Source organism: Saimiri boliviensis, chromosome 2 (assembly GCF_048565385.1).
Source record: "Saimiri boliviensis isolate mSaiBol1 chromosome 2, mSaiBol1.pri, whole genome shotgun sequence".
NCBI classification, from domain to species: Eukaryota; Metazoa; Chordata; class Mammalia; order Primates; family Cebidae; genus Saimiri; species Saimiri boliviensis.
This window is the reverse complement of record NC_133450.1, coordinates 68,718,414-68,745,354: the sequence shown is the minus strand read 5'-3', so window position 1 is coordinate 68,745,354 and position 26,941 is coordinate 68,718,414. Positions and strand designations below refer to the sequence as shown.

The 26,941-nt window shown below is 40.2% G+C and overlaps 1 protein-coding gene across 6 annotated transcripts; it reads left to right on the top strand.

Annotated features, from left to right (window-relative positions):
* The first annotated feature begins 38 nt into the window (after window positions 1-38).
* GEMIN2 (gem nuclear organelle associated protein 2) lies at window positions 39-26,941 on the top strand. Of its 6 annotated transcripts, none has more exons than XM_039469445.2 (10): window positions 54-223; window positions 609-693; window positions 3,743-3,832; window positions 4,270-4,329; window positions 8,707-8,820; window positions 11,751-11,795; window positions 15,339-15,407; window positions 18,809-18,919; window positions 23,367-23,425; window positions 26,533-26,941. In XM_039469445.2, the coding sequence occupies exons 1-10, from the start codon at window positions 87-89 to the stop codon at window positions 26,570-26,572; spliced, it is 810 nt and encodes a 269-aa protein (XP_039325379.1). In that variant the 5' UTR covers window positions 54-86; the 3' UTR covers window positions 26,573-26,941. The 6 variants fall into 6 exon arrangements, with proteins under 6 accessions (XP_074249642.1, XP_039325379.1, XP_074249644.1 ...); XM_074393543.1 differs by having other exon boundaries at window positions 24,867-26,941; XM_074393541.1 differs by lacking the exon at window positions 23,367-23,425 and having other exon boundaries at window positions 39-223; window positions 23,955-26,941.

Genomic DNA, 26,941 nt, shown 5'->3' with positions numbered 1-26,941 from the left:
TCCGCGGCGAAGGTTCCTACTTGTGCGCCTGCGCCGTGACCTAGAGTGGGCGCATGCGCTGAGCGGAACTGGCTGGTTTGAAAGCTATGGCGTGGGTACCAGCAGAGTCCGCAGTGGAAGAGTTGATGCCTCGGCTATTGCCGGTAGAGCCCTGCGACTTGACGGAAGGTTTCGATCCCTCGGTACCCCCGAGGACGCCTCAGGAATACCTGAGGCGGGTCCAGTGAGTGATTTGGCCCTAGGTGGGTGGGCTGGTCGTCTGCCCTGCCCCTGGGTACAGTCCCCGGTGCCCCGCTCGACCTGCGTTCGATAAAGTCCCGTTTCTTTCCGTTCCAGTTTCTTGCGAGTTCGGGTCTGTTCAGGATTCTGGATTACATCCTTACGTGGTCGAGTTTCTGTTTAACATGATTGAACGTACCAAGATGTGTGATCTTAGATTTGTTTTCAATCCAGATAATTTCAGAAATATATTCTTTAGTACGTCAAGTGGAAGTCTGAATTTTTTTTTCTAATTTCACAATAAACTGTGGAAATGGATCGCTAGTTTTACTACACCTGAGCAAAGCACAATAGAAATTTAATTTCTTGCATTTATTACTTATTTGTAGGATCGAAGCAGCTCAATGTCCAGATGTTGTGGTAGCTCAAATTGACCCAAAGAAGTTGAAAAGGAAGCAAAGTGTGAATATTTCTGTGAGTTTTATTAACCGTCTGGAGATTACCCCCAACCCCTCAATTAAAAGACTAAGGCTCTTCCTACAGTATCCGATAGTGTCAATCATGGTGTAAGATTTGACTACTCCCTGCAAAGTTAGACATTCGCTTGTACTTTTTCCTCCAGAAAGGCAACTGGCATTTACTGCCTCTAAAGAGGCTTTCTGTAACTCTAGCATTTATGGTGGCTTGCCCATCTTACTTCAGGGACATTATCCTGTCCTTTCAAAGGAGTCTTTAAATGGGTTACTTAGGCTATCTCCTATTTTTTCTTGTTTGTTTATAGAGAGGGAGTCTCTGTTGCCAGCTGGTCTGAAACTCCTGGCCTCAAGCCATCTTCCCACTTCTGCTTCCCAAAGTGTTGGGATTACAGGCTTCAGCCACTGTGCCTGACCTCTTTATTTAATTTTTTGAGACAGAGTCTTGCTGTCATCCAGGCTGGAGTGCAGTGGCACGATCTCGGCTTACTGCAAACTCCGCCTCCCAGGTTCAAGCCATTCTCCTGCCTCAGCCTCCCAAGTAGCTGGAATTACAGGTGCCTGCTGCTGCGCCTGGCTAATTTTTGTATTTTTAGTAGAGATGGAGTTTCACCATGTTGGCTAGGCTGGAACTCCTGACATCAGGTGATCTGCCCACCTCTGCCTCACAAAGTGCTGGGATTACAGGCATGAGCCACTACACCGGGCCCTCCTTTTTTTTTTTTTTTTTAAGGAACCTTTTCCAGTTATTGGATTGGTGTTTAATCCTAGTGTACTTTGCATGTTCTGAATTTGATAAAGTTTCACTTTTTGTCAAAATAGAAACCCAGATGTCTTACACTTTTACAGCTACTTGCACACTGTGGACATTTTCGTTTATTTATTTATCCAGCACATTTTTAATTAAGCAACTAGGTTGTGCCAGGCACTGGGAATATAACAGAGGATAAGATAAAAAAGGATCCTACCCTTGTAGACAGAAAGTAAACAAGCAAACAAATAATTACATATTGTGACTATTGCTATGAAGAAAATAAGCATATGTAATAATAAATGACAGAACTACTGTAGATAGAGGAATCATAGAAGGTCTCTCTTCCGCCCCCCCCCCCATGCTTTTTTTTTTTTTGAGTCTTGTTTTTTCACCCAGGCTGGAGTGCAGTGGTGTGATCTTGGCTCACTGCAACCTCTGCCTCCCGGGTTCAAGAGAGTTTCCTGCCTCAGCCTCCTGAGTAGCTGGGTTTACAGGCGTGTGCTACCACACCTAGCTAATTTTTGTTTTTTTAGTAGAGATGGGGTTTTACCATGTTGGCCAGGCTGGTCTTGAACTCCTGACCTCAAGTGATCTGCCTGCCTTAGCCTCCTAAAGTGCTGGGATTACAGGTGTGAGCCACCACACTTGGCCAGCGAAGGTCTTTCTAAGGAGATGCTATTTAACCTAAGCTTAAAGGAGGTGGCATTTTAAATTGTTGATAGGAATTTCCTTTTCATGTTCAAAGTAATTTCTCTATCTGATATTTATCATCAGAAAATTTTAATTCAGACTCTATAATGTTTCCTAGAATTCCTCTTCAGGATTTTTTAGTTGATTTATTTATTTTTTTGAGACAGAGTCTTGTTCTGTCACCCAGGCTGGAGTACAGTGGCACAGTCTCAACTCATTAGTTGATGTCCATTAGTTGAGGGACATTTAATGGAACAGAATGTCTTATATACCTAATTTGATAGATGGATTGATTGATTGAGACAGAGTCTCGCTTTGTTGCACAGAATAGAGTACAGTAGCATGATCATAACTCACTGCAGACTTGAACTCCTGGGCTCAAGCTATCCTCCCAGCTCAGTCTCCCCAGTAGCTGAGACAACAGGCATGTGCTACCATGCCCAGCTAATTGTATTTTTTGTAGAGGCGAAGTCTTGATATGTTGCTCAGGCTGTATGTGCTGTTTTAGAAAACAGAAGTTTTCTAAACTTCTGTTTAGAAACCAGAACTTTCTAAACTTTGTTTTCTAAAATGTTTAGAAAACCATTTTAAAGTTAAGCATCTTTAAGTACATTTTGCCCATACCAGAGTTCTTATTTTTAATTGTATTGTTACATAATAAGCATAATTTCTTGCTTTATCATGTAGACAAACTAATAATTGTGCATGTTTATGGAGTTCATGTGATATTTTGATGCATACATATAATATATAATAATCAAATCAGAGTAATTAGGGTATCCATCACCTAATTTATAATTTTTTTGTTTTGGGAACATTCAAATCTTCTAGCTGTTTTGAAACATACAATAAATTATTGTTAACTATAGTCACTCTACTGTGCTATTGTATGCTAAAACTCATTCCTTCTATGTAACTGTATTTCATACCAAAATTCTTTATTTAGGGTATATCTCTCTTTTTGTTTCTGTTTGATGTTCTAGAAAGGCAGGTAGGACTAGATCATATCCTCTGGGCTAATTTCATTTAGATTTCATAGGATCTCCAAGTATAAGCCTTTCTACATTTCTCTTATTAAATTGACTAAGGCTCTTTCCCTAATATTTTTAACTGGGATATAAATAGTAAAGTGAAATGTCTACTTTTTTACATCTGCAAAAAATATTTTCTTTTCTTCTTCTTTTTTTTTTTTTTCTTTGCAATGGAATTTTGCTCTTGTTGCCCAGGCTGGGGTGCAGTGGCATGATCTCAGTTCACTGCAGCCTCCACCTGCTGGGTTCAAGCGATTCTCCTGCCTCAGCCTCCCTAGTAGCTGGGATTACAGGTGCCCACCACTATATCCAGCTAATTTTTTGTACTTTTTGTAGAGACGGTGTTTCGCTATGTTGGCCAGGCTAGTCTCAAACTCCTGACCTCAGGCGATCCACTTGCCTCAGCCTCCCAACGTGATGGATTACAGGCATGAGCCACTGCACTCGGCTGTATTTCATTTTTCTTGTATAACCTTTATTATACACTTTATCTTGGTTTTACTTTGCTTTGCAGAGGCATGAGATACTAGTTTTGACACTAATGTTAATCCTAATATTTGTAAACTGATCTCTAGCTTTCAGGATGCCAACCTGCCCCTGAAGGTTATTCACCAACACTTCAGTGGCAACAGCAACAAGTCACACAGTTTTCAACTGTTCGACAGGTAAAGTGTCATGTTTAATCTAATTAAGCCTCTGTTGGACTTATTTCTGTTCCTAGACTGTAGTTAGAAAAATAAAATTTGTGATCCTAAAGTATACAGAGTATTCATGAATTACCAAATTATTATAATTGTTAGACATAATACAGTGTGAAACATTGTATAAGTTTTATTTATTTTATTTATTTCAACAGTCTGGGGGAACAGGTGGGTTTTGGTTACATGCATGAGTTCTTTAGTGGTGATTTCTGAGCTTTTGGTGCACTCATCACCCAAGCAGCATACTCTGTACCCATTAAGTAGTCTTTTATACCTCACCCTCTCCCACTCTTCTGATTTTCCAAGTTTTAGATGGTTAAAATTTTGTGCAGAAACTTATTTGTTTTCAGTTACCCATTTTTTGAAGAGTACCGTCTAATGTCTAACTTTTCTTCCTTTAGAATGTGAACAAACATAGAAGTCACTGGAAATCACAACAGTTGGATAGTAATGTGACCATGGTATGTAAGTTTCTCAGTTTTAAGTTGTACAATGTATACCTGATTGAAAGAATCTACATTTACTTCCAGTCTTTAAAGATTCACTTCCTATTCAGTGTTATTTCACTTCCTATTCAGTTATTCTTTTCAGTATACCATTAATAGTAACAATTCCATTACATTAGTAGCCTGAAAAATATAGATTTTCATGACAATTTTTTTTTTTTTTTTTTTTTTGAGACAGGGTCTTCCTCTGTCTCCCAGGGTGAAGTGCAATTGCACAATCACAGCTCACTGCAGCCTCGACCTCATGGGCTCAAGTGATCCTCCCACCTCAGACTCCCAAGTAACATAAACTAAAGGCACATACCACCATGCCCATCTAATTTTTTAAATTTTTTGTAGAGACAAGATCTCCCTATGTTATCCAGGCTGGTCTCTTACGCCTGGGCTCAAGTGATCCTCCTGCCTTAGCCTCCCAGAGTGCTAGATTACAGGCATGAGCTACTGTACCCAGCCTTTCATGTCAATTTTAATTCACAATATCTTAGGGGACTTTGGATAGGTGACTGCGAAGCTTCTACAAGTTTTTAAGGATTCTTCTAGGCATTTACTTTCTAGGAAATTAATACATTTTTAGTATTTACAAAAAGATTGAATAAAGACTTAATGGATTTTCCTGATGAGGTGATAGTGCCATGCAGTAAACCCACACATTTACAGAACTTGTAAATGATTCTGCTTCTACTCAATGTGATGAGTCTACATCACAATTGCAGTGACATATAAGTGAAGCCTGACATGTATACTGTCATGCATATGTCCTACATTTTATCTTTAGATATAATTTTAAGCTCTTCAGTAGATATATCAGGTCTACAAAATGAAAAAAGGAGTTGGAAAGATGATACATTGTCTCAAGACAGTAGCTTTTAACCTTTTAGGGGATTTCATATTTTTTTCTGAGGACCTAATGAAAGCTATTTATCTTCAGAGGGGAAAAAATGCACCTATGCACAAAATTTTAGTTTCAGGTAGTTCATAGATTTTAGATTTTAGGAGCTGCCTATAGACAGTGCTTCCTGATATCTTTTACAGGTGACACATTAGAATAAATGACGGCTTGCATATTCTTCCTGAAACTAGCTGAAAGCTGAGAGATTCAGTATATGGCATCTCTGTATGCTTCTGCATACCATTTGGAAGCTCTGCTCCAGGAAAAGTGTTAAGGGAAGTAACTTATCACTTGCCAAAGGACTTAACTCGTAAAAGGTATAGCTAGTCCTTCTATCAAAGAAGCATGTGCACATACACACACAAAAGGTGTGCTTAGGGTTCCAACTCAAGGCTGTCTCTAAAGCCTTTGTGCCTTTGACTATGTAATGGTGCCTTCCTAGTCAGAAGGGTATATGTATGTAGTAGGGACCGGGACAGGTAGGTAAATATATTTTTTTCTTACTCAGTGGAAGGGCTTTTGGGTGCATGCCCACTAATTAAAAAAGAAGCCACGGCAAGGCACGGTGGCTCACACCTGTAATCCCAGCACTTTGGGAGGCTGAGGCAGGAGGATCAGGAGGTCAAGAGATTGAGACCATCCTGGCCAATACAGTGAAACCTTGTCTCTACTAAAAGTTCAAAAATTAGCTGGGCATGATGACACACACCTGTAGTCCCAGCTACTCTAGACGCTGAGGCAGTAGAATCACTTGAACCTGGGAGGCAGAGGTTGCAGCGAGCTGAGATCATGCGCTCCAGCCTGGTGACAGAACAAGACTCCGTCTCAAAAAAAGAAAACCACATCAGTAACATGACTTGATAAAATTTTGTCAAAAATGGAAATGACCTAACATAATTGATGCAATAAACTATGGCCCATCAGAACATTGGAATATTATGTGGCAATTATAGATGTCTATCATGGCAAATGTAAACATCATATACATAATAAAATGAAAATATTTTAAAGTATACTCTGGGCCAGGCACGGTGGCTCATGCCTGTAATCCCAGCACTTGGGGAAGCTGAAGCAGGCAGATCACCTGTACTCAGGAGTTCAAGACCAGCCTGGACAACATGGCAAAACCCTATTTCTATTTAAATTATTAAAAAAATAAATAAAGTACACTCTGATGGAAACTGTGTGAAAACATAAATATTTATTAATTGATCCAATAATTTATTAAGCAGGTACTATATTTAATAATCAGGATATTCAGTACTAACTGAAACAGAAACAACTTCTGACCTAATGGAGTGATAGGAAAAGGTAGATACTTTGTTCCAAGACAATAGGGTTTAACTTTTTAGTGTCTCATGATCATCCTGAGGTTTTGTTTTATTTTATTTTATTTTATTTTATTTTGAGATGGATTTCACTCTTATTGCCCAGACTGGAGTGCAATGGCACGATCTTGGCTCACTGTAACCTCTGCCTCCCAGGTTCTAGCAATTCTGCCTCAGCCTCCCGAATAGCTGGAATTAGAGGCACCCACTACTGTACCTGGCCAATTTTGTATTTTTAGTAGAGACAAGGTTTCACCATATTGGCCAGGCTGGTCTTGAACTCCTGACCTCAGGTGATCCATGCTGAGGATTTAATGAAAGCTATTTATTCCCGGGGGGGAAAATAAAAGTTGTTTTAAGGAGGTTATTTGAGCTGAATGCTTCTCCCAACTAGTCCTGCTTTTTCTGTCTGGCAGCATAGAGTAGATCTGTTTCTTCTTTGATTGGACAGTCCTTCAAACATGTCAAATATGTAATCATGTCTCTGTATATGGGATAAATATCCTTCATTCCATTAAGCATTCTTGGTGCATTTTTCCCCCATACTTGTTTCTGTCTTTATCATCCTCTTTTGGACACACCCTTATCCATCAGTGTCCATTAGTCTGGTCCAAACTAAACACGTCGTGGCTGGGCACAGTGGCTCACACTTGTATCGCAGCACTTTGGGAAGCCAAAGCAGAAGAATTGCTTGAGGCCAGGAGTTTGAGACAAGCCTGGGCAACATAGTTGAGACACCTATCTCTGCAAAAAAATTTAAAATTAGCCAGGCGTGGTGGTACGTGCCTGTAATCTCAGCTACCCAAGAGGCTCAGGTGGCAGAATTGCTTGAGCCTGGGAGATTCAGACTGCCATGAACTGTAATCATACCTCTGCACTCCAACCTGGGTGACCGAGCAAGACCCTGACTCAAAAAATGTAATAATAGGCCGGGCGCGGTGGCTCAAGCCTGTAATCCCAGCACTTTGGGAGGCCGAGGCGGGTGGATCACGAGGTCAAGAGATCGAGACCATCCTGGTCAATATGGTGAAACCCCGTCTCTACTAAAAATACAAAAAATTAGCTGGGCATGGTGGCGTGTGCCTGTAATCCCAGCTGCTCAGGAAGCTGAGGCAGGAGAATTGCCTGAACCCAGGAGGCGGAGGTTGCGGTGAGCCGAGATCGGGCCATTGCACTCCAGCCTGGGTAACAAGAGCGAAACTCCGTCTCAAAAAAAAAAAAATGTAATAATAAAATAAGAAAAACAACATGTCCCACATATTGTATAGCCACTTAGGCACTATGTTTGCCAGGGCTGCCGTAACAGACTAGGTGGCTTAAACAACAGAAATTTATTTTCTCACAGTCTTGAAGGTTGAAAGTCCAAGAAGAAGGTGGCAGCAGGGTTGGTCTCTTCTTTTTTTTTTTTTTTTTTTTTTTTTTTTGACAGAGTTTCACTCTTGTTGCCCAGGCTAGAGTGCAATGACATGATCTCAGCTCACTGCATCCTCCACCTCCTGGCTTCAAGTAATTTTCTTGCCTCAGCCTCCGAGTAGCTGGGATTACAGGTGTGCGCCACCATGCTCAGCTAATTTTTTTTTTGTATTTTTAGTACCAAAAAAAGGTAGGGTTTCACCATGTTGGCCAGGCTAGTCTCGAACTCCTGACCTCACGTGATCCGCCCATCTAGGCCTCCCAAAGTGTTGAGATTACAGGCATGAACCACCATGCCCAACCTAAGGCTGGTCTCTTCTAAGGCTTTTTCCATGGCTTGCATATGGCCACCTTCTCTTTTCTCTGTGTGTGGGAGTCCCTGGTGTTTCTTTGTGAGTTCACATTTCCTCTTACAAGGACACTAGTAATATTGGATTAGGGCTGACCCTAATGGTCTCAATTTAACTTAATCACTTCTTTAATCCAAATACATAAATACTGAGGTACTGGAGGTTAGGGTCTTAAAATACAAATGTTGGGGACAGAGATTCTCCCCGTAACTGGCACCCTATCTTTGGGTTGAGGTAATGGGAATGTGGGAGACCCTAACTTATTTTATTTACTGTTCTGTGTAAAAATTAATAAATAACACTGGAATAAATCTGTTTTTGTTTTTGTCTTTTTTTTTTTTTTTTTTTTTAGCCAAAATCTGAAGATGAAGAAGGCTGGAAGAAATTTTGTCTGGGTGAAAAGTTATGTGCTGACGGTGCTGTTGGACCAGCCACAAATGAAAGTCCTGGAATAGATTATGTACAAGTAAGGGCTATGTCAATAAACAGAACAAAAAGCATTTTAATTTTGGTGCATCACTTAATGTAAGGGGTCAGCAAACTACATCCTGGGCCAAGTCCAGTCCTTGGCCTTTTTTATATATCCCATGAGCTATGGATGTTTTTTAAGTTTTTAAAGAGTTGTAAAAAAGAAATCAATAATATGTGACTGAGACTGTACGTGGCCTGCAAAGCCTAAATATTTGCTGTCTGACTCTTGATAGAAAATGTTTGCCAACCCAGACTTAGCTCTTCATCCTAACAAAGCAGCCGTAACTTTTTTTAGGTTGACTTCATAGCCCTTATATTTGGCTTGGTAATCATTTTATGAGTTGGATAAGATTGAGGTTTTTTAAAAATGACGAGGCATCGGGCAAACTGTTATGAGTAGCCAGGGAAAAAATGGAAAACGACACAATTAGGTGCTTTAAAACACATAATCACATATGTCACTTCATGGGCTTGTAAAAAATAAAGTAAATCACCTAATCTGAAGATGAAATATTGAAGATATGTTTAAAATTCACGTGGCTTTAATCATAAGTTATGGAGCCAACTTCTTGTCCTTTCGGATTCACCTGCCCCCAAGCTTGCAGGTGTTCTTTAGAACCCAGTGTGTGCCTCTGCATTAGTGCTTACTCCCTATATCGTGTTGTTCTCTTCAGTTCAACAGGTATTTATTATTTGCTATATGATGCCCATTGTGTTTTTCCCATTGAACACTAATTTTTCCCAAAGATTGAAAGAGCTCCAATTATCAATAAAAAAAACAAGAATCACCCCTCCCCTGCCCAAGAAAAAACAGGCAAAGGATGTAGATACCTCACAGGAAGGAAATAAAATTATTCTTATATGACAAGATGCCAAAAATCACTTGTAATAGAAGTATAACCTGCCGGGCACGGTGGCTCAAGCCTGTAATCCCAGCACTTTGGGAGGCTGAGGCGGGTGGATCACGAGGTCGAGAGATCGAGACCATCCTGGTCAACAAGGTGAAACCCCGTCTCTACTAAAAATACAAAACATTAGCTGGGCATGGTGGTGTGTGCCTGTAATCCCAGCTACTCAGGAGGCTGAGGCAGGAGAATTGCCTGAACCCAGGAGGCGGAGGTTGCGGTGAGCCGAGATCGCGCCATTGCACTCCAGCCTGGGTAACAAGAGCGAAACTCCATCTCCAAAAAAAAAAAAAAAACCTAACTATGCCAAGGTGCTATTTTTCAGGTAACATATTGGCAAAGAAAGTTTGATACACCATATTAACAAGAGCTGGGAAAACAGGCACTCTTATGCATGATACAGGAGTGTAAATAGACTCAAATCTTAGGGAAGGTAATTTGGTACTCTTTCTATAGAACCAATTGATCTTTTGGATGATATCCTTCATATATGTTACATTTCAAAAATGGTTTTCTTTATATATATATATATATATATATCTTTTTGAGACAGGGTCTTCTTCTGTCATCTGTGCTGTAGTGCAGTGGTATAGGTCATAGCTCATTACACCTTCAACCTCCTGGGCTCAAGCAATCCTCCCACATCAGCCCTCCACATAGCAGGGACAGCAGGCACCACCACACCTGGCTAATTTTTTAATTTTTTGTAGAGATAAGTTTACTAATGAAAACATTTTTAATTTTTTATAAAATTTTTTATTAATTTTTTTTTAGTAATACGTTTTTGCCATTTTGCCCAGGTTGGGCTGGAACTCTTGGGCTCAAGCAATCCTTCTGCTGAGATTACAGGCATGAGCCACTGTGGCTGACCAAAAATAATTTTTAATTTAATAAATAATTAAAACTTCCTTATTTAGCTTATTTTCAGAGAATACAGGCAAGTAAAATACACCATGTTAAAATTTAAAAAAAAAAAAAAAAAACCTTAAGTAAGTAAGAGTTTAATGTATATCCTCTTAAGTTTCTCACAAATCAATGTATTTTTGTAATTAGGAATTGCAGCCTCAGACTCCAAAGTACTTTTAATATATGAATCAAATTAGGTTTTTAAAATGTCATTTTAATTGAAATGTCCTTAATTCTTGAGAATGTTAGCTTTAGGCCGGGCGCGGTGGCTCAAGGCTGTAATCCTAGGACTTTGGGAGGCCAAGGTGGGTGGATCACCTGAGGTCAGGAGTTCAAGACCAGCCTGGCCATCATGGTGAAACCCCATCTTAAAACACAAAAATAAAAAAAATAAATTTTAAAAAAAGAGAGAATGTTAGCTTTAGCTGAAAATTTTGTAATGTTGTGTACAACATACTAATGTCATCCTATCAATATGTTACAGTTTTATTGAATATACTTAATAACTTAGTTTTTTCAAGTAATATCATTTTAAAAATTTTTAGTCTTTAACCTTTTAGTTACTAAAATTATACTTTATTTTAAAATTTACATATTCAGACCAGGCGAGGTGGCTCATTCCTATAATCCCAGCACTTTGGGAGGTCCAGGCAGGTAGATCATTTAACTCAGGAGTTCCAGACCAACCTGGGCAACATGGCAAAACCTCACCTCTACCAAAATTACAAAAAATATTACTTGAGCATGGTGACATGCACCTGTGGTCCTAGCTACTCTTGAGGCTGAGGTGGGAGCATCACTTGAACCCAGGAAACAGAGGTTGCAGTGAGCCAAGGTCATGCCACCACACTCCAGCCTGGGTGACAGAGTGAAACCCCATCTGAAAAAAAAAATTAATTACGTATTCAAATTTTAAGATGTTATTTTCTTCCACAGTACTAACATAGTAGTTACCAGAATGTCATATTGTAATGGACAATGAGTGATTTTCTTTTATTTGTTCTCTGTTTCTAAACAACAATGTGGCAAGAAATTCACCAGTTTGAAAAAAATAAAAATGAAGCTCTTCCTTCTAATACCATTTGATAAATTTCAGTCTCATTTTTTCTTTCAGATTGGTTTTCCTCCCTTGCTTAGTATTGTTAGCAGAATGAATCAGGTAAAATTAATGATAAAGATATATGGATTTTTTTGTTTGCATTGAGTGTTAAAGTATTTGAATTATTAATACATTTACTGAATTCTTACAATATACAAGACTTTGTCATAAGCTCTTCAATGGTTCTTATTTAATCCTTACTACAACCCTCTATGGAGAGTTATTATTGATAACTACTTTTATAGATGAGGAAACAGCATTTGAGGTTAAGTAACTTGCAGGTGGTTTTTCAGCAAGTAAATGACAGTACTGGGATTCAGTGCCAGCTATATCTAACTCCAGAGCTCATGCTCTGTCTTAATCATGGTGCCAGAGTATTTATTTCTCTTTTTTTTTCTTTTTTCGTTTCTTTTTTTTTTTTTGAGACAAAGTTTTTCTCCTGTTGCCCAGGCTGGAGTGCAATGGCACGATCTCAGCTCATGGCAACCTCCATCTATCAGATTCAAGTGATTCTCCTGTCTTAGCCTCCCGAGTAGCTGAGATTACAGCCGTGTGCCAGCACACCTGGCTAAATTTTGTCCTTTTAGTAGAGATAGAGTTTCACCATGTTGGTCAGGCTGGTCTCGAACTCCTGACCTCAGATGATCTGCACGCCTCAGCCTCCCAAAGTACTAGGATTACAGGCCTGAGCCACCGCACCCGGCCAGAGTATTCATTTCTGTAGATTTCAGTTATAAGTCTTAGACTCTGGGGTTTGAATTAAATACAGGGTCCCTGACTTACAATGATTCAGTTTAGGAATTTTTTTTTCCATCATGCCTGGCTAATTTTTGTATTTTTAGTAGAGACGGGGTTTCACCATGTTGGCCATGTTTGTCTCGAACTCCTGGTCTCAAGTGATCTGCCCATCTCAGCCTCCCAAAGTGCTGGGATTAGAGGCATGAGCCACCATGCTTGGCCAATTTAGGAATTTTCAGCTTTACAATGTGTTTATCAGCACATAACCCCATTGCAAGTTCAGGGCCATCCGTACTAAGATTAGATTGCTATTTCTAGTTCTAGATGTCCTATACATTCTGTTAAGATTGAAATACATAATTTCTTGGATCAAAGGGGAGAATTATGGAGTTTGGTTCTTCTGTTTTTTAGGAGTAAAGACGCTGTTATTCATTTAAAAACTAAATAAAAATTTAGTTTTACCTTCATATAGCACTGGGTACCTTTGGAAGACTTTTTTTTTTTTTTTGAGACAGAGTTTTGCTCTTGTTACCCAGGCTGGAGTGCAATGGCACGATCTCGGCTCACCGCAACCTCCGCCTCCTGGGTTCAGGCAATTCTCCTGCCTCAGCCTCCTGAGTAGCTGGGATTACAGGCACACGCCACCATGCCCAGCTAATTTTTTGTATTTTTAGTAGAGATGGGGTTTCACCATGTTGACCAGGATGTTCTCGATTTCTTGACCTCGTGATCCACCTGCCTCGGCCTCCCAAAGTGCTGGGATTACAGGCTTGAGCCACCGCGCCCGGCTTTTGTTTGTTTGTTTGTTTGTTTTGGTTTTTTTTTTTTTTTTTTTTTTTTTTTGAGACGGAGTTTCGCTCTTGTTACCCAGGCTGGAGTGCAATGGCGCGATCTCAGCTCACTGCAACCTCCGCATCCTGGGTTCAAGCAATTCTCCTGCCTCAGCCTCCTGAGTAGCTGGGATTACAGGCACGTGCCACCATGCCCAGCTAATTTTTTGTATTTTCAGTAGAGACGGGGTTTCACCATGTTGACCAGGATGGTCTCGATCTCTTGACCTTGTGATCCACCCGCCTCGGCCTCCCAAAGTGCTGGGATTACAGGCTTGAGCCACCGTGCCCGGCCTTTTTTTTTTTTTTTTAAAGCAGGGTCTCATTCTGTTGCCCAGGCTGGAGTACAGTGGTGTGATCCTTGGCTCACTGCAGGCTTGTACTCTGGGGCTCAGGCATTCCTCCCACCTCAGCCTCCTGAGTAGCTGAGACCAGAGGCATGGGCTACCATGCCTAGCTAATTTTATTTGTTTATTTTTTGTAGAGACAAGTTCTCTCTATGTTGCCCAGGCTGGTCTGGAACTCCTGGGCTCAAGCGATCCTCCTACCTCAGCCTCCCAAAGTACTGGGAATACAGGTGTGAACCACTGGGCCCAGCTGACAATTTTTTTTTGTGGGCGATATTCTATTGGAAATAATAAACAAGCTGACAGTTTTACTTCCTTAATCATTTGAATTAAGATATTGTAGCAGTCATAATAAATATCATCAGTGTGATTTTTGTTGTAAGCATCAACTGTATTTGAATAAACCAAGGAATATTTTCAAGAGTTTGATAAATCCATCTGTACAGCTTAAAAACAGATCTTTCTCTAGCTATTTTTTTTCTTCAGATTTGTACTTTAATTTCAATTTGGAAATAAACTGATGGTATTTTTACAAATACATCTTTTTTTTTAGACAGTTTTGCTCTTTTGCCCAGGCTGGAGTGAAGTGGCAGGATCTCAGCCCACGGCAGCCTCTGCCTCCCAGGTTCAAGCAATTCTCCTGCCTCAGCCTCCCAAGTAGCTGGGACTACAGGCACTCACCACCACTGACCTCAAGTGCTCTGCCTGCCTCAGGCTCCCAAAGTGCTGGGATTACAGGCGTGAACCACTGCACCTGGCCACAAATAAATCCTTTTTTAACCTTGTGAAGTTTTTTAAGTAGTTACAAACTAAATTATTAATAGTTAGAAACTAAATCCTCAGATTTAAACCAAGATGTTAGTTGATATTTGAAAGTGTGAAAATACTTGTTTTAAAAGCCTCTCTGGGGCTGGGTGCAGTGGCTTACACCTGTAATCCCTACACTTTGGGAGGCCAAGGCAGGCAGATCGCCTGAGGTCAGGAGTTCGAGACTAACCTGACCAACATGGAGAAACCCTGTCTACTAAAAATACAAAAATTAGCTGGGCGAGGTGGTGCATGCCTGTAATTCCAGCTACTGGGGAGGCTGAGGCAGGAAAATCACTTGAACCCAGGAGGTGGAGGTTGCAGTGAGCCGAGATCGCACCATTGCACTCCAGCCTGAGCAAAAACAGTAAAACTTCATCTCAAGGGGAAAAAAAAAAAGGCCGGGTGTAGTGGTTCACGCCTGTAATCCCAGCACATTAGGAGGCCAAGGTAGGCAGATCACGAGGTCAGGAGATTGAGACCAGCCTGACCAACATGGAGAAATCTGTCTCTACTAAAAATACAAAAACTAGCTGGACATGATGGTACGTACCTGTACTCCCAGCTACTCGGAAAGTTGAGGCAGAAGAATTGCTTGAACCTGGGAGGCAGAGATTGCAGTGAGCCAAGATAGCACCACTGAACTCCAGCCTGGACAACAGAGGGAGACTCTTATCTCAAAAAAAAAAAAGCCTCACTGGATAAGCCATCAAATCAAACTAACTAGAGTCAAACTAATTAGTTTTCTTAGAAAGTTTAAAGAATGAGGTCATTTTAAACATCAGAGTTGCTTTGTAAATAAACTTAATGAAACTTATGTTGAATTCGTGTTTTATTGTTAATACAACTCTTCTCTACCCACCTCCTTTTTTTTTTTTTAGGCAACAGTAACTAGTGTCTTGGAATATCTGAGTAATTGGTTTGGAGAAAGAGACTTTACTCCGGAATTGGTAGTATTGCATCTTTTTCTTTTCATAATGTAGGCAAAAATTAGACATTTTAGGTCAAGAATGGGCCACATATACAGTGGTGCTCCCATAGGATTATAATGCTGTATTTTTACTGCACCTTTTTCTTTTCTTTTGAGACAAGGTCTCACTCTGTTACCCAGGCTGGAATGCAGTATTACAGTCATAGCTCACTGCAACCTTGATCTCCCCAACTCATGCAATCCTCCTTCCTCAGCCTCCTGGGTAGCTAGGACTACAAGTGCACGCAACCAGAGCCAGCTAATTATTATTTTTACTAGAGATAAGATCTCACTATGTTGCCCAGGCTGATGTTTAACTGAGTCCAAATGATCCTCCCTCCTCAGCCTCCCAGAGTGCTGGGGATTACAGGCATGAGCCACCATGCATGGTCTTTTGTGTTTTTTAAATAGAGATGAGGTGTCACTGTGTTTCCCAGGCTGATCTCAAACTCCTAGGCTCAAGTGTTCCTCCCAACTTGGCCTCACAAACTGTTTGTATTATAGGCATGAGCCACTGAGCTCAGCTCCTTTTCAGTGTTTAAATATGGTTAGATGCAGCTGGGCACAGTGGCTCACACCTGTAATCCCAGCTACTGGGGAGGCTGAGGCAGGAGGATCACCTAAGGCCATGGAGGTTGATGCTGCAGTGAGCCATCATTGTGCCACTGCACTTTAGCCTGAGTGACAGAGTGAGATCCTATCTTAAAAAAACATTATGTGGGGTTTTTGGATGCACAAATGTTTACCATTATGTTACAGTTGCCTACAGTATTCAGTACAGTAATGTGCTGTATATGTTTGTAGCCTAGGAGCAATTGGCTATGCAATGTAGTCTAGGTGTGTAGTAGACTATACCATCTAGGTTTATGTAAGTATACTTATGACGCTCATCCAGGGACAAAATCACCTAACGTATTTCTCAGAATATATCCCCTTCATTAAGTGACGCATGACTGTACTTACATTTGAGATGTGACGCTACAGTATTTTATTTATTTATTTGTTTATTTATTTATTTATTTATTTTTTGAGATGGAGTCTCCCTTTGTTGCCCAGGCTGGAGTGCAGTGGTACAATCTCGGCTCACTGCAACCTCCACCTCCTGGGTTCAAGCAGTTCTCCTCCCTCAGACTCCCAAGTAGCTGGGACTGCAGGGTCGTACCACCAAGCCCAGCTAACTTTTGAATTTTTGTAGAGATGGGCTTTCTCCATGTTGGCCAGACTGGTCTTGAACTCCTGACCTCAAGTAATCTACCCGCCTCCACCTCTCAAAAGTGCTGGGATTACAGGCATGAGCCACTGCAACTGTCCAGTATTTATATTTATATATGTGTATGTATGTGTGTATATATATGTTTAATCTGAAGTATGCTTCTTTGTAGTCAAATAAGAAACACTAGAATGTAAATCAACATACTACCTCCTTCATTGAGAAAGTCTTGCTTTGAGGAAAAAAAAAAAGTCAATGAAAGAGTTGATTTATATCTTGGTACAAGGTACAAACTGCTTATCTTACTGCAGACAAGTGTAGAGGATATTTAATGTTTGAATGCTAGCTTTACATAGTAAGTGTATCCCTTAAAATTTGAGTCCAGTTGACATGTATAATTTTTTATAGAAAAATTATTTCCACAATTTGTAAAAGAAACCTGGATTTGAGTCTTTTTATGTAAGAAAAAGTCTTACTATTGATTTGGGTTTGCCTGAGGAACTAATTTAGTGTGTTATATAAATTGCTATTTAAATTTTGCCCTAATATTTTTTAGGTTTCCCCAAAGTAATATGTTGCTAAGAATAAAAGAAGTTGTATACACTACTGATGGAAATACAAATTTGGTATAACCTTTCCAGGATACAATCTGGTGATCATATCTGAAAAAGTTTGATGAGTATATATACTCTTTGTCACCATTTTACTTGCAATACTTAATAAACTTTCCCCATGTTGTCAAATGGGATTAAACAAGGTAATGTTATTAAATACTCTGAACAAGGCACTTAACATTGCCTTGTTAATCCCATTTAACTACATGGGATGGCTGAGTGGGGTGGCTCACGCCTGTAATCCCAGCACTTCGGGAGGCCAAGGCGGGCACGATCACTTGAGGTCAGGAGTTCGATACCAGCCTGGCCAACATGGTAAAACCCCATCTGTACTAAAAATATATTAGCTGGGTATGGTGGTGGGTGCCTCTTGTCTCAGTCTCTCAGGAGGCTGAGGCAGGAGGACTGCTTCAACCTGGGAGGCAGAGGTTGCAGTAAGCCAAGATGGCACCACTGCATTCCAGCCTGGGTGACAGAGGGAGATTCCATCTCAGAAAAAAAAAGGACAAAACAACATGGGAAACATTTTATATGTATTGTAAATAAAAAAGATGGCTACAAGGTGATATTACAACTGATGAAATTTTATTGAAAAAAAGTCATACAGCCAGACACAGTGGCTCACGCCTGTAATCCCACCACTTTGGGAGGTTGAGGTGGGTGGATCACTTGAGGTCAGGAGTTCAAGACCAGCCTGACCAACATGGTGGAAACCCCATCTCTACAAAAAAATACAAAATTAGCCAGGCGTGATGGCGCATGCCTGTAATTCCAGCTACTTGGGAGGCTGCGACAGGATAATCGCTTGAACCCAGGAGACAGAGGTTCCAGTGAACTGAGATCATGCTGTTGCACTCCAGCCTGGGCAACAAGAGTGAAACTCTGTCCAAAAAAAAAAAAAAAAAAAAAAAAAGTTGTACATATGAATAGGAAAAAGAAGAACATTTTAAAAGTGAGTCAAAGTTTTATCTGGAATGTTTGAACTGCAGGTTTGTTTTTTCTTGTGCTTGTGGTATTCTTCACAGTTTCTCCACATCAAATATGTATTTATTTTGTAATGGAAAAACCTATTTTAAAAGGGAGTGGGGATAAATTCAGCCTGTCAAAGTATTTATAGAAGTGTCAAAAAATTATTTCATCTACAGTATAGTTCCTTTGTATGCCCCAGAGGACAAAATTATACAATTATAAAATGACTTGTATATCTGTCCATACAGAACAAAGAAAAAAAGTATCTTAATTTTTTCAAGTATTTATATTCATCTTAATGTAGTTTTCTGCTTACAAATGAGAACTTCCTGTCGTAAGAATATCTGAAATGAACTCTTGGAGATCAGGGAATATTTTCAGGTATCCAGTGTCTTGTGTCTATAGTTATGGGATACAAAAGATAACACCTGGCCTTCCAAATGATGCTTTGTTGTCTATACCCAAACTAATATAGTTAAATGTTCTATGAATTTATTCATAGCAGATAATCAGGCATAACATTGGACATTTAAAATAAACTTCTGCTTCACTATTTGTCTAAATATTACCTTTTTGAATTTTTTTTAGGGAAGATGGCTTTATGCTTTATTGGCTTGTCTTGAAAAGCCTTTATTACCTGAGGCTCATTCACTGATTCGGCAGCTTGCAAGAAGGTGCTCTGAAGTGAGGCTCTTAGTGGTAAGTTTAAAATTAAAAGCACTCACAGATTTATATGGTGCTAAAGAAAGAGTTCAATGAAATAGGAAAACACATGGAATATTTTATTGGTTGCAATTAGATTTGTGCTTATAACAGAAAAGCCCAAAATAATTGTAGCTTAAATAAAGTGGAAATGTTTTTCTCAGATAAAGAAAGTTTGGACCGGGTGAGGTGGCTCACACCTGTTCCCAGCACTTTGGGAGGCTGAGGTGGGTGAATCACCTGAAGTCAGGAGTTTGAGACCAGCCTGGCCAACGTGGTGAAACCACATCTCTACTAAAAATACAAAAATTAGCTAGGCATTGTGGTGGACACCTGTAATCCCAGCTACTCAGGTGGCTGAGGCAGGAGAATCGTTTGAACCTGGAAGGCGGAGGTTGCAGTGAGCTGAGATTGTGCCACTGCTCTCTAGCCAGGGCAACAGAGTGAGACTCTGTCTCAATAAAAAAGTAAGTAAAAAAATTAGATTTTTACGGCCAGGCACAGTGGTTCATGCCTGTAATCCCAGTACTTTAGGAGGTCGAGGCAGGTGGATCACTAGGTTAGGAGTTCAAGAGCAGCCTGTTCAATGTGGTGAAACCCAGAATCTACTAAAAATACAAAAATTAGCCAGGCATTGTGGCACGCACCTGTAATCCCAGCTACTTGGGAGACTGAGGAGGAGAATTGCTTGAATCCAGAAGGCGGAGGTTGCAGTGAGCCGAGACTGTGCCGTTGCACCCCAGCAATGGGTAACAGAGCAAGACTCTCTCAAAAGAAAAAAATTAGATTTTTACTAAGATGGCAGGAGTTTTGTCATATGTGGCTTTCATCCTTATGTTCATCTCATGATCCATGATGGCTGCTGTAGCTTCAGCTATAGTTTTTTGAGATTTTTTTTTTTTTTTTTTTTTTGAGACGGAGTTTCGCTCTTGTTACCCAGGCTGGAGTGCAATGGCGCGATCTCGGCTCACCGCAACCTCCGCCTCCTGGGTTCAGGCAATTCTCCTGCCTCAGCCTCCTGAGTAGCTGGGATTACAGGCACGTGCCACCATGCCCAGCTAATTTTTTGTATTTTTAGTAGAGACGGGGTTTCACCATGTTGACCAGGATGGTCTCGATCTCTTTACCTCGTGATCCACCCGCCTCGGCCTCCCAAAGTGCTGGGATTACAGGCTTGAGCCACCGCGCCCGGCGAAGTCTTGCTCTTGTTGCCTAGGCTGGAGTGCAGTGGCGTGATCTCAGCTCACTGGAACCTCCATCTCCCTAGTTCAAATAATTCTCCTGTCTTAGCCTCCCAAGTAGCTGGGATTAAAGGCATCCACCACCATGCCTGGCTAATTTTTATATTTTTAGTAGAGACAGGGTTTCACAATGTTGGCCAGGCTGGTCTTGAACTCCTGACCTCAGGTGATCCGCCCGCCGCAGCCTCCCAAAGTGCTGGGATTACAGGCGTGTGCCATCGTGCCCAGCCAGCCATAATATTTTGATATAGGCAACTGGAAAGAAGCAGCCCATCCTCTCTAAATAACCTTCTCAAAGGTTCCCCAGGCATATCTGGCTATATAGCTCATTGGCCAGAATTTAGTCACATGGCCATAAAGAACTTTAGGAAATGTTTCTTTTTGCCTGGGCACAAGTATGTCTAGCTAAAAATGAGCTTCTGTTGATAAATAGTAGGGAGACACAGGAAGCCAGAGTCATCAACCAGCACTCCTGGGCATAGTAATTGTTTTGAATTTCTCCAGTCAGACCCTTCCTCTAACTCATGCCTCTACCATTACTGTGTAAATTAATCTAATGCCAGATGAAGCCCAGTTTTGATTTTTCTTTCCTCCCTCCTTCTCCAGCCCCAGAATGTGCATTCACCACTCCAAAATTTTTTTCTTTTTTTTCCCACAAGTTAGGGTCTCACTCTGTTGCCCAGGCTGGAATGGAGTGGTGCAATCACAGCTCACTGCGGCCTCAACCTCCTCAGGCTCAGGTAATCCTCCCACCTCCGGCTCTTAACATAGCTGAGACCGCAGGCATGTACCACCATACTTGCCTAATTTTTATTTTGTAGAGATGGGGTTTTGCCATGTTGCCCAGGCTGATCTCAATCTCCTGGCCTCAAGCAATCTGCCGCCCCAGGGCTTTCAAAGTGCCGGGATTACAGGTGTTGTGTCCAGCCCAAAATATTTTCATTGATCTTCCATGATATGGCCCAAACTAACATTTATATAGACTGTGCTCCAGGAAAAACTGTGCTTACTGTTCACTAAGTGTTCCCTGTGCTTTGTTTCTAGACTTTTTTTCCCTCTACAGAAGTCCCTTTCCACTCTCAATTTGCATTTAAATACCATTTGCTTTTTGTGATCTGGTTCATATTCCACCACATGCTATAATACTTTCCTGAACCTAAGAACTAGAAAGAATCTCTCCATCTTGTTTTTCCAGCATACTTTATATCCTGTGTATGGCACTTAATACATTTTTTCCTTCCAGATTAGCTAATATGTGGTATTTTATCATCTGTACTGCTAGCAGATGTTTTCTTCAGCTTTATTCCATATAATGCTTGCTACATCAAAGAACTTAACATGCAGCTGGGCACAGTGGCTCACACCTGTAATCCCAGCACACTAGGAGGCTGAGGCAGGCAGATCATGAGGTCAGGAGTTTGAGACCATTCTGGCCAACATGGTGAAACCCCGTCTCTACTAAACTACAAAAAATTAGCTGGGCATGGTGGTGTGCACCTATAGTCCCAGCTACTTGGGAGGCTGAGACAGGGGAATCGCTTGAACCCAGGAGGCAGAGGTTACAGTGAGCCGAGATCGCGCCACTGCACTCCAGCCTAGCAACAGAGCAAAACTCTGTCTCAAAAAAAAAAAAAAAAGAATTGAACATGGAAGTGTGTCTCAAATTTGAATTAAATATGTCTGCTGTAACATTACTGAGATTATTGTGACTTTTCCTTGAAATGTATAAAGTTCATATTTTATACCACTACCTTCCATGTGTCTTAAACCTGTCATTTTAACAAATATTTAAAGTGAACTTCTAAAAATATATAGTTCAGACTGTGCATGGTGGCTCACACCTGTAATCCCAGCATTTTGCGATGATGAAGCGGGTGGATCACCTGAGGTCAGGAGTTCAAGACCAGCCTGGCCAACATGGTGAAACCCCATCTCTACTGAAAATACAAAAAATACCCAGGCGTGATGGCGCACGCCTGTAATACCAGCTACTCAGGAGGCTGAGGCAGAAGAATCACTTGAACCTAGGAGGCAGAGACTGCAGTAAGCCAAGAACATACCACTGCACTCCAGCCTGGGTGACAGAGTGAGACTCTGTCTTAAATAAATAAATAAATAGGCCAGGCATGGCAGCTCACACCCCAGCACTTTGGGAGACCAAGGCGGGTGGATCACGAGGTCAAGAGATTGAGACCATCCTGGCCAACATGGTGTAACCCTGTCTCTACTAAAGATACAAAAATTAGCTGGGCATGGTGGCAATTGCCTGCAGTCCCAGCTACTTGGGAGGCTGAGGCAGAAGAATCACTTGAACCTGGGAGGCAGAAGTTGCAGTGAGCTGAGATCACGCCACTGCACTCCAGCCTGGCGACAGAGCAAGACTCTATCTCATAAATAAAGTTCAGAAATTGCCTGCATTTTAATTCAGAAGCCTGACCTAGAATATTTTCTGGTATGACTTATCCTGGAAGCCAAGATTTCACTTTCTTGATTGTGAGTTCCTTAAAACATAGGCATATATGGTGAACCATATATATATTCATTTATATATATACATAGATATTCAGTAATGAGTATGTATATTCAGTAATGAATACATGTAATTCAGTAACGAGTATATATATTCAGTAATGAGTATATATATATATTCAGTAATGAATATATATATAGAAGAACAATAAGAATCCTGTGTCTTGACTGTACAGTGATGAATATATATACATTATATATATTCATATATAGAATATATAGATCTTCATATACTTATATAATGAGAGGAACAATAAGAGTCTTGTGTTTTGGCTGTATAGTGATATATATATGAATATGAATATATATATTCATATATATTCATCACTATTATATATATTCATGTATATATTAATATGAATATATAATATATATATTCATCGCTGTACTGTACACAGGATTCTTATTGTTCTTCTAGTAGGAACCAGGGAAAAATTTCCCCCAACTTAGATCACTCCACTCTTATTTTTTTTCCCTATTCAGAATCTGTAAAAGATAGTCTTGTTTCTTAAGGAATCATTTATCTACAGTGTTCTCCTTTTTCTTTGACGGCTCCTATTTCCACATAATGATTACTATCTTAAAGTTTTCATGTTTCATGTTTCACATTATTTATTTCAAAAATAACAGGGACAATATTTAAATTTTTCTTTTTCTTTTTTTTTTTTTTTTAGGATAGCAAAGATGATGAGAGGGTTCCTGCTTTGAATTTATTAATCTGCTTGGTTAGCAGGTATAGTTAATCCTTGGCTTCTTGATTATTTGTATATCAATGAGGTCAGTGAGGGTAGAACACATTTATTACATTTGTTTTTTGTTTAGTTGGTTTTTTTGAGACCAGGTCTCACTCTGTTGCTATAGCTAGGGTGCAGTGGCACAATCACAGCTCATTACAGCTTTAACTTCCAGGCTCCAGTGATCCTCCTACCTCAGCCTCCTGAGTAGCTAGTTGGACCACAAGCATGCACCACCACAACCAGCTAATTAAAAAAAAAAATTTGTGGAGACAGGGTCTCACTGTGTTGTCCAGGCTGGTCTGAAAACTCCTCAGCTCAAGCGATCTTCCCACCTAAGCCTCCCAGAGTGGTGGGATTACTGGCATAAGCCACTGCACTCAGCCTTCATTTTTTTTTAATTGCCTATGTCTTGTGTTCATTTTCAGTTGTGGCATATTTTTATTTAGTATCTGTTTGATTTCATTTCCTACATAAAAAATTTTCTTGGAATTTATTTGAAAACTTTTTCTTTTTTTTTTTAAACAGAGTCTCAGTCTGTTGTCCAGGCTGGAGTGCAATGGCACCATCTTGGCTCACTGCAACCTCCACCTTCCAGGTTCAAGTGATTTTCCCACTTCAGCCTTCCGAGTAGCTGGGATTACAGACACCCGCCATCGTGCCCGGCTAATTTCTGTATTTTTGTGAAGACGGGGTTTCACCATATTGGCCAGGCTGGTCTTGAACTCTGGACCTCAAGCAATCTGCCTGCCTTGTCCTCCCAAAGTATTGGGATTACAGGCATGAGCCAACACTCCCAGCCTGAAAACTTTTTCATATTCTAAATTCTAAATAAAACACTTACATACTTATTTTAGGTCTCCTCCTGGACATATTTTTATTCCATAGATCATAAGGGTTTTTATTCCAATGCCAGTACCTTTTTAAAGCTTCATAATATACTTAAATATTGAGAAGGCAAGTAAGTGTCCATATTTTCACATATTCAATATCTAGTTTCTTGATCTATAATAATTATGCTGCTAATGAAAATTAACATTTACTGGACAATTTGTGCCAAGCATTCTCCTTACTAAGGAGCCCATTTGATCCTCATAAGGTGGATACTGTTACCAGTTTACAGATGAGGAAACCATGGCAGAAAGAGGTTAAATAACATTACTCCCATCACAAAACTAGTAAGTGGTAGAGTTAGGATCCAAACCCAGGCAACTTGACCCCAGAGCTAAGCTTTTAACTATGCTGATCACAAATGAAGCTAATGCCTACCTCATCTGTTGGTAGTAGCAGTTAAATGAAATGATATAGCATTGCCCTAGTTATTTTATGTATAGTATCTCTACCCTTTACAGTAGCTCAGAGTTGTGTTTTGTTGGTTTTGTTTTAATACATATTATCATTTCAGCTCTGTTGGACTTGATTTTCTTTTTCCTTTTACAGATAATGACACAGATTTGGAAAGGTTAAGTAATTGATGGCTCAGCAAACCAGTAATAAATGAAATCTGAAACTTAAGTATAGCTTCTGACTGCCAATCCATTGAGATTTTACAGTATTATGCAATTATGAAAGCAAAAACATTCAAGTGTATTTTTTACTCTCAAAAAGTTAGATAAAAATGGAAAAAGAGTTCTAGACTAAAGAAGATTGTGAAGCTAACAGCTTTACAAAACAAGACATAAAGATATGAAACTTGGGCCGGGCGCGGTGGCTCAAGCCTGTAATCCCAGCACTTTGGGAGGCCGAGGCGGATGGATCACGAGGTCAAGAGATCCAGACCATCCTGGTCAACATGATGAAACCCCGTCTCTACTAAAAATACAAAAATTAGCTGGGCGTGGTGGTGCGTGCCTGTAATCCCAGCTACTCAGGAGGCTGAGGCAGGAGAATTGCCTGAACCCAGGAGGCGTAGGTTGTGGTGAGCCGAGATCGCGCTATTGCGCTCCAGCCTGGGTAACAAAAGTGAAACTCCGTCTCAAAAAAAAAAAAAAAAAGATTTGAAACTTAAGAAAGAAAGGGCCGGGTGCTGTGGTTCAAGCCTGTTCCCAGCACTTTGAGAAGCCAAAGCAGATGGATTACCTGAGGTCAGGAGTTCAAGGCTAGCCTGGCCAACATGGTGAAACCCTGCCTCTACTAAAAATACAGAAATTACCCAGGCATGGTAGCACATGCCTGTAATCCCAGCTACTCAGGAGACTGAGGCAAGAGAATCACTTGAACCCAGGAGGCGGAGGTTGCAGTGAGCTGAGATAGTGCAATTGTACTCCAGCCTGGGCAACCAGAGGGAAATTCCATCTCAAAGGAAAAAAAAGCCAGGCGCAGTGACTCATACCTGTAATCCCAGTGCTTTGGGAGGCCAAGGTGGGAGGATTGCTTGAGTCCAGGAGTTCAAGAGTTCAGTGAGCCATGATAGAATTTGATTAGTGATTTTCCTTTTTATTTAATCTGGTCTTTTAATTACATAAAATAGTTACCTTGCCAAAGTTAAAATTATATATAATTCAAGGTACATTTGGAGTATTTTAGCATCTATCTTTATCCTCATTAGTCTCTTTTCTCCTTTCTCCTCTAGTTAACCATGTTACTATTAACTTTTGTTTTATCCTTTCATTCATTGTTTCTTTTTAAAAATATAAGTAGGCCAGATGCAGTGGCTCATGCCTATAATCCCAGCACTCTGAGAGGCTGAGGCTGGAAAATTGTTTGACCCCAGGAGTTCAAGACCAGTCCGGGCAATGAGACATGATCGTGCCACTGCACTCTAGCCTCGGTGACAAAGTGAGACCTTGTCTCCAAAAAAAAAAAAAGGAAAAGAAATATATAAGCAAACATGTATATTTGCAATCCTACACATACTCACATAAGGTAGCATACAAAACAATCTGTTTTGTACTTCATTTTTTTCACTTAATAAATCCTGGTATATTTAGTAGTAGTATAAATATCTTCCTCATTCCCTTTTATGGCTTCATAATTTTCCACTACATAGTTGTACTGTAGCTTATTTAACCAGTCTCTTATTGATGGACATTTGGGTTGCTTTTGGTCTTTGGCTATTAAAAATAATGCAACAGTTAATATCTTTACAAATTATTTTTTTTACTAGGTATTTTGACCAGCGTGATTTAGCTGATGAGCCATCTTGATGTAGCTGATCTCTCAGGGATAGAAGATATTTCTCATGAAGGCAGCCTAACTCTGAAGAAAGCAATGCCAATGCAAGTACAGATTGCAACATATCTTCAACACTGTGTGAAGGGTTCACATCTTTACCTGTGCATTTCAGATTGATACTCAGAATATAGGTTGTATTGATTTGAATATCTGAAATATCAATGGAAAATCCCACTCAATTTTTTATGAACAATTTGAACAGTTTTACATAATCAAGCACCTTGCATAGAAATTGTATGATGAAATTTTACATAGGTTCCTGGTGCTGTTTTGTTCTTTTTTTTGTTTTTGTTTTTTGTTTTATTATTTGCTGATATACATATAAAATTTTATTGAAAATC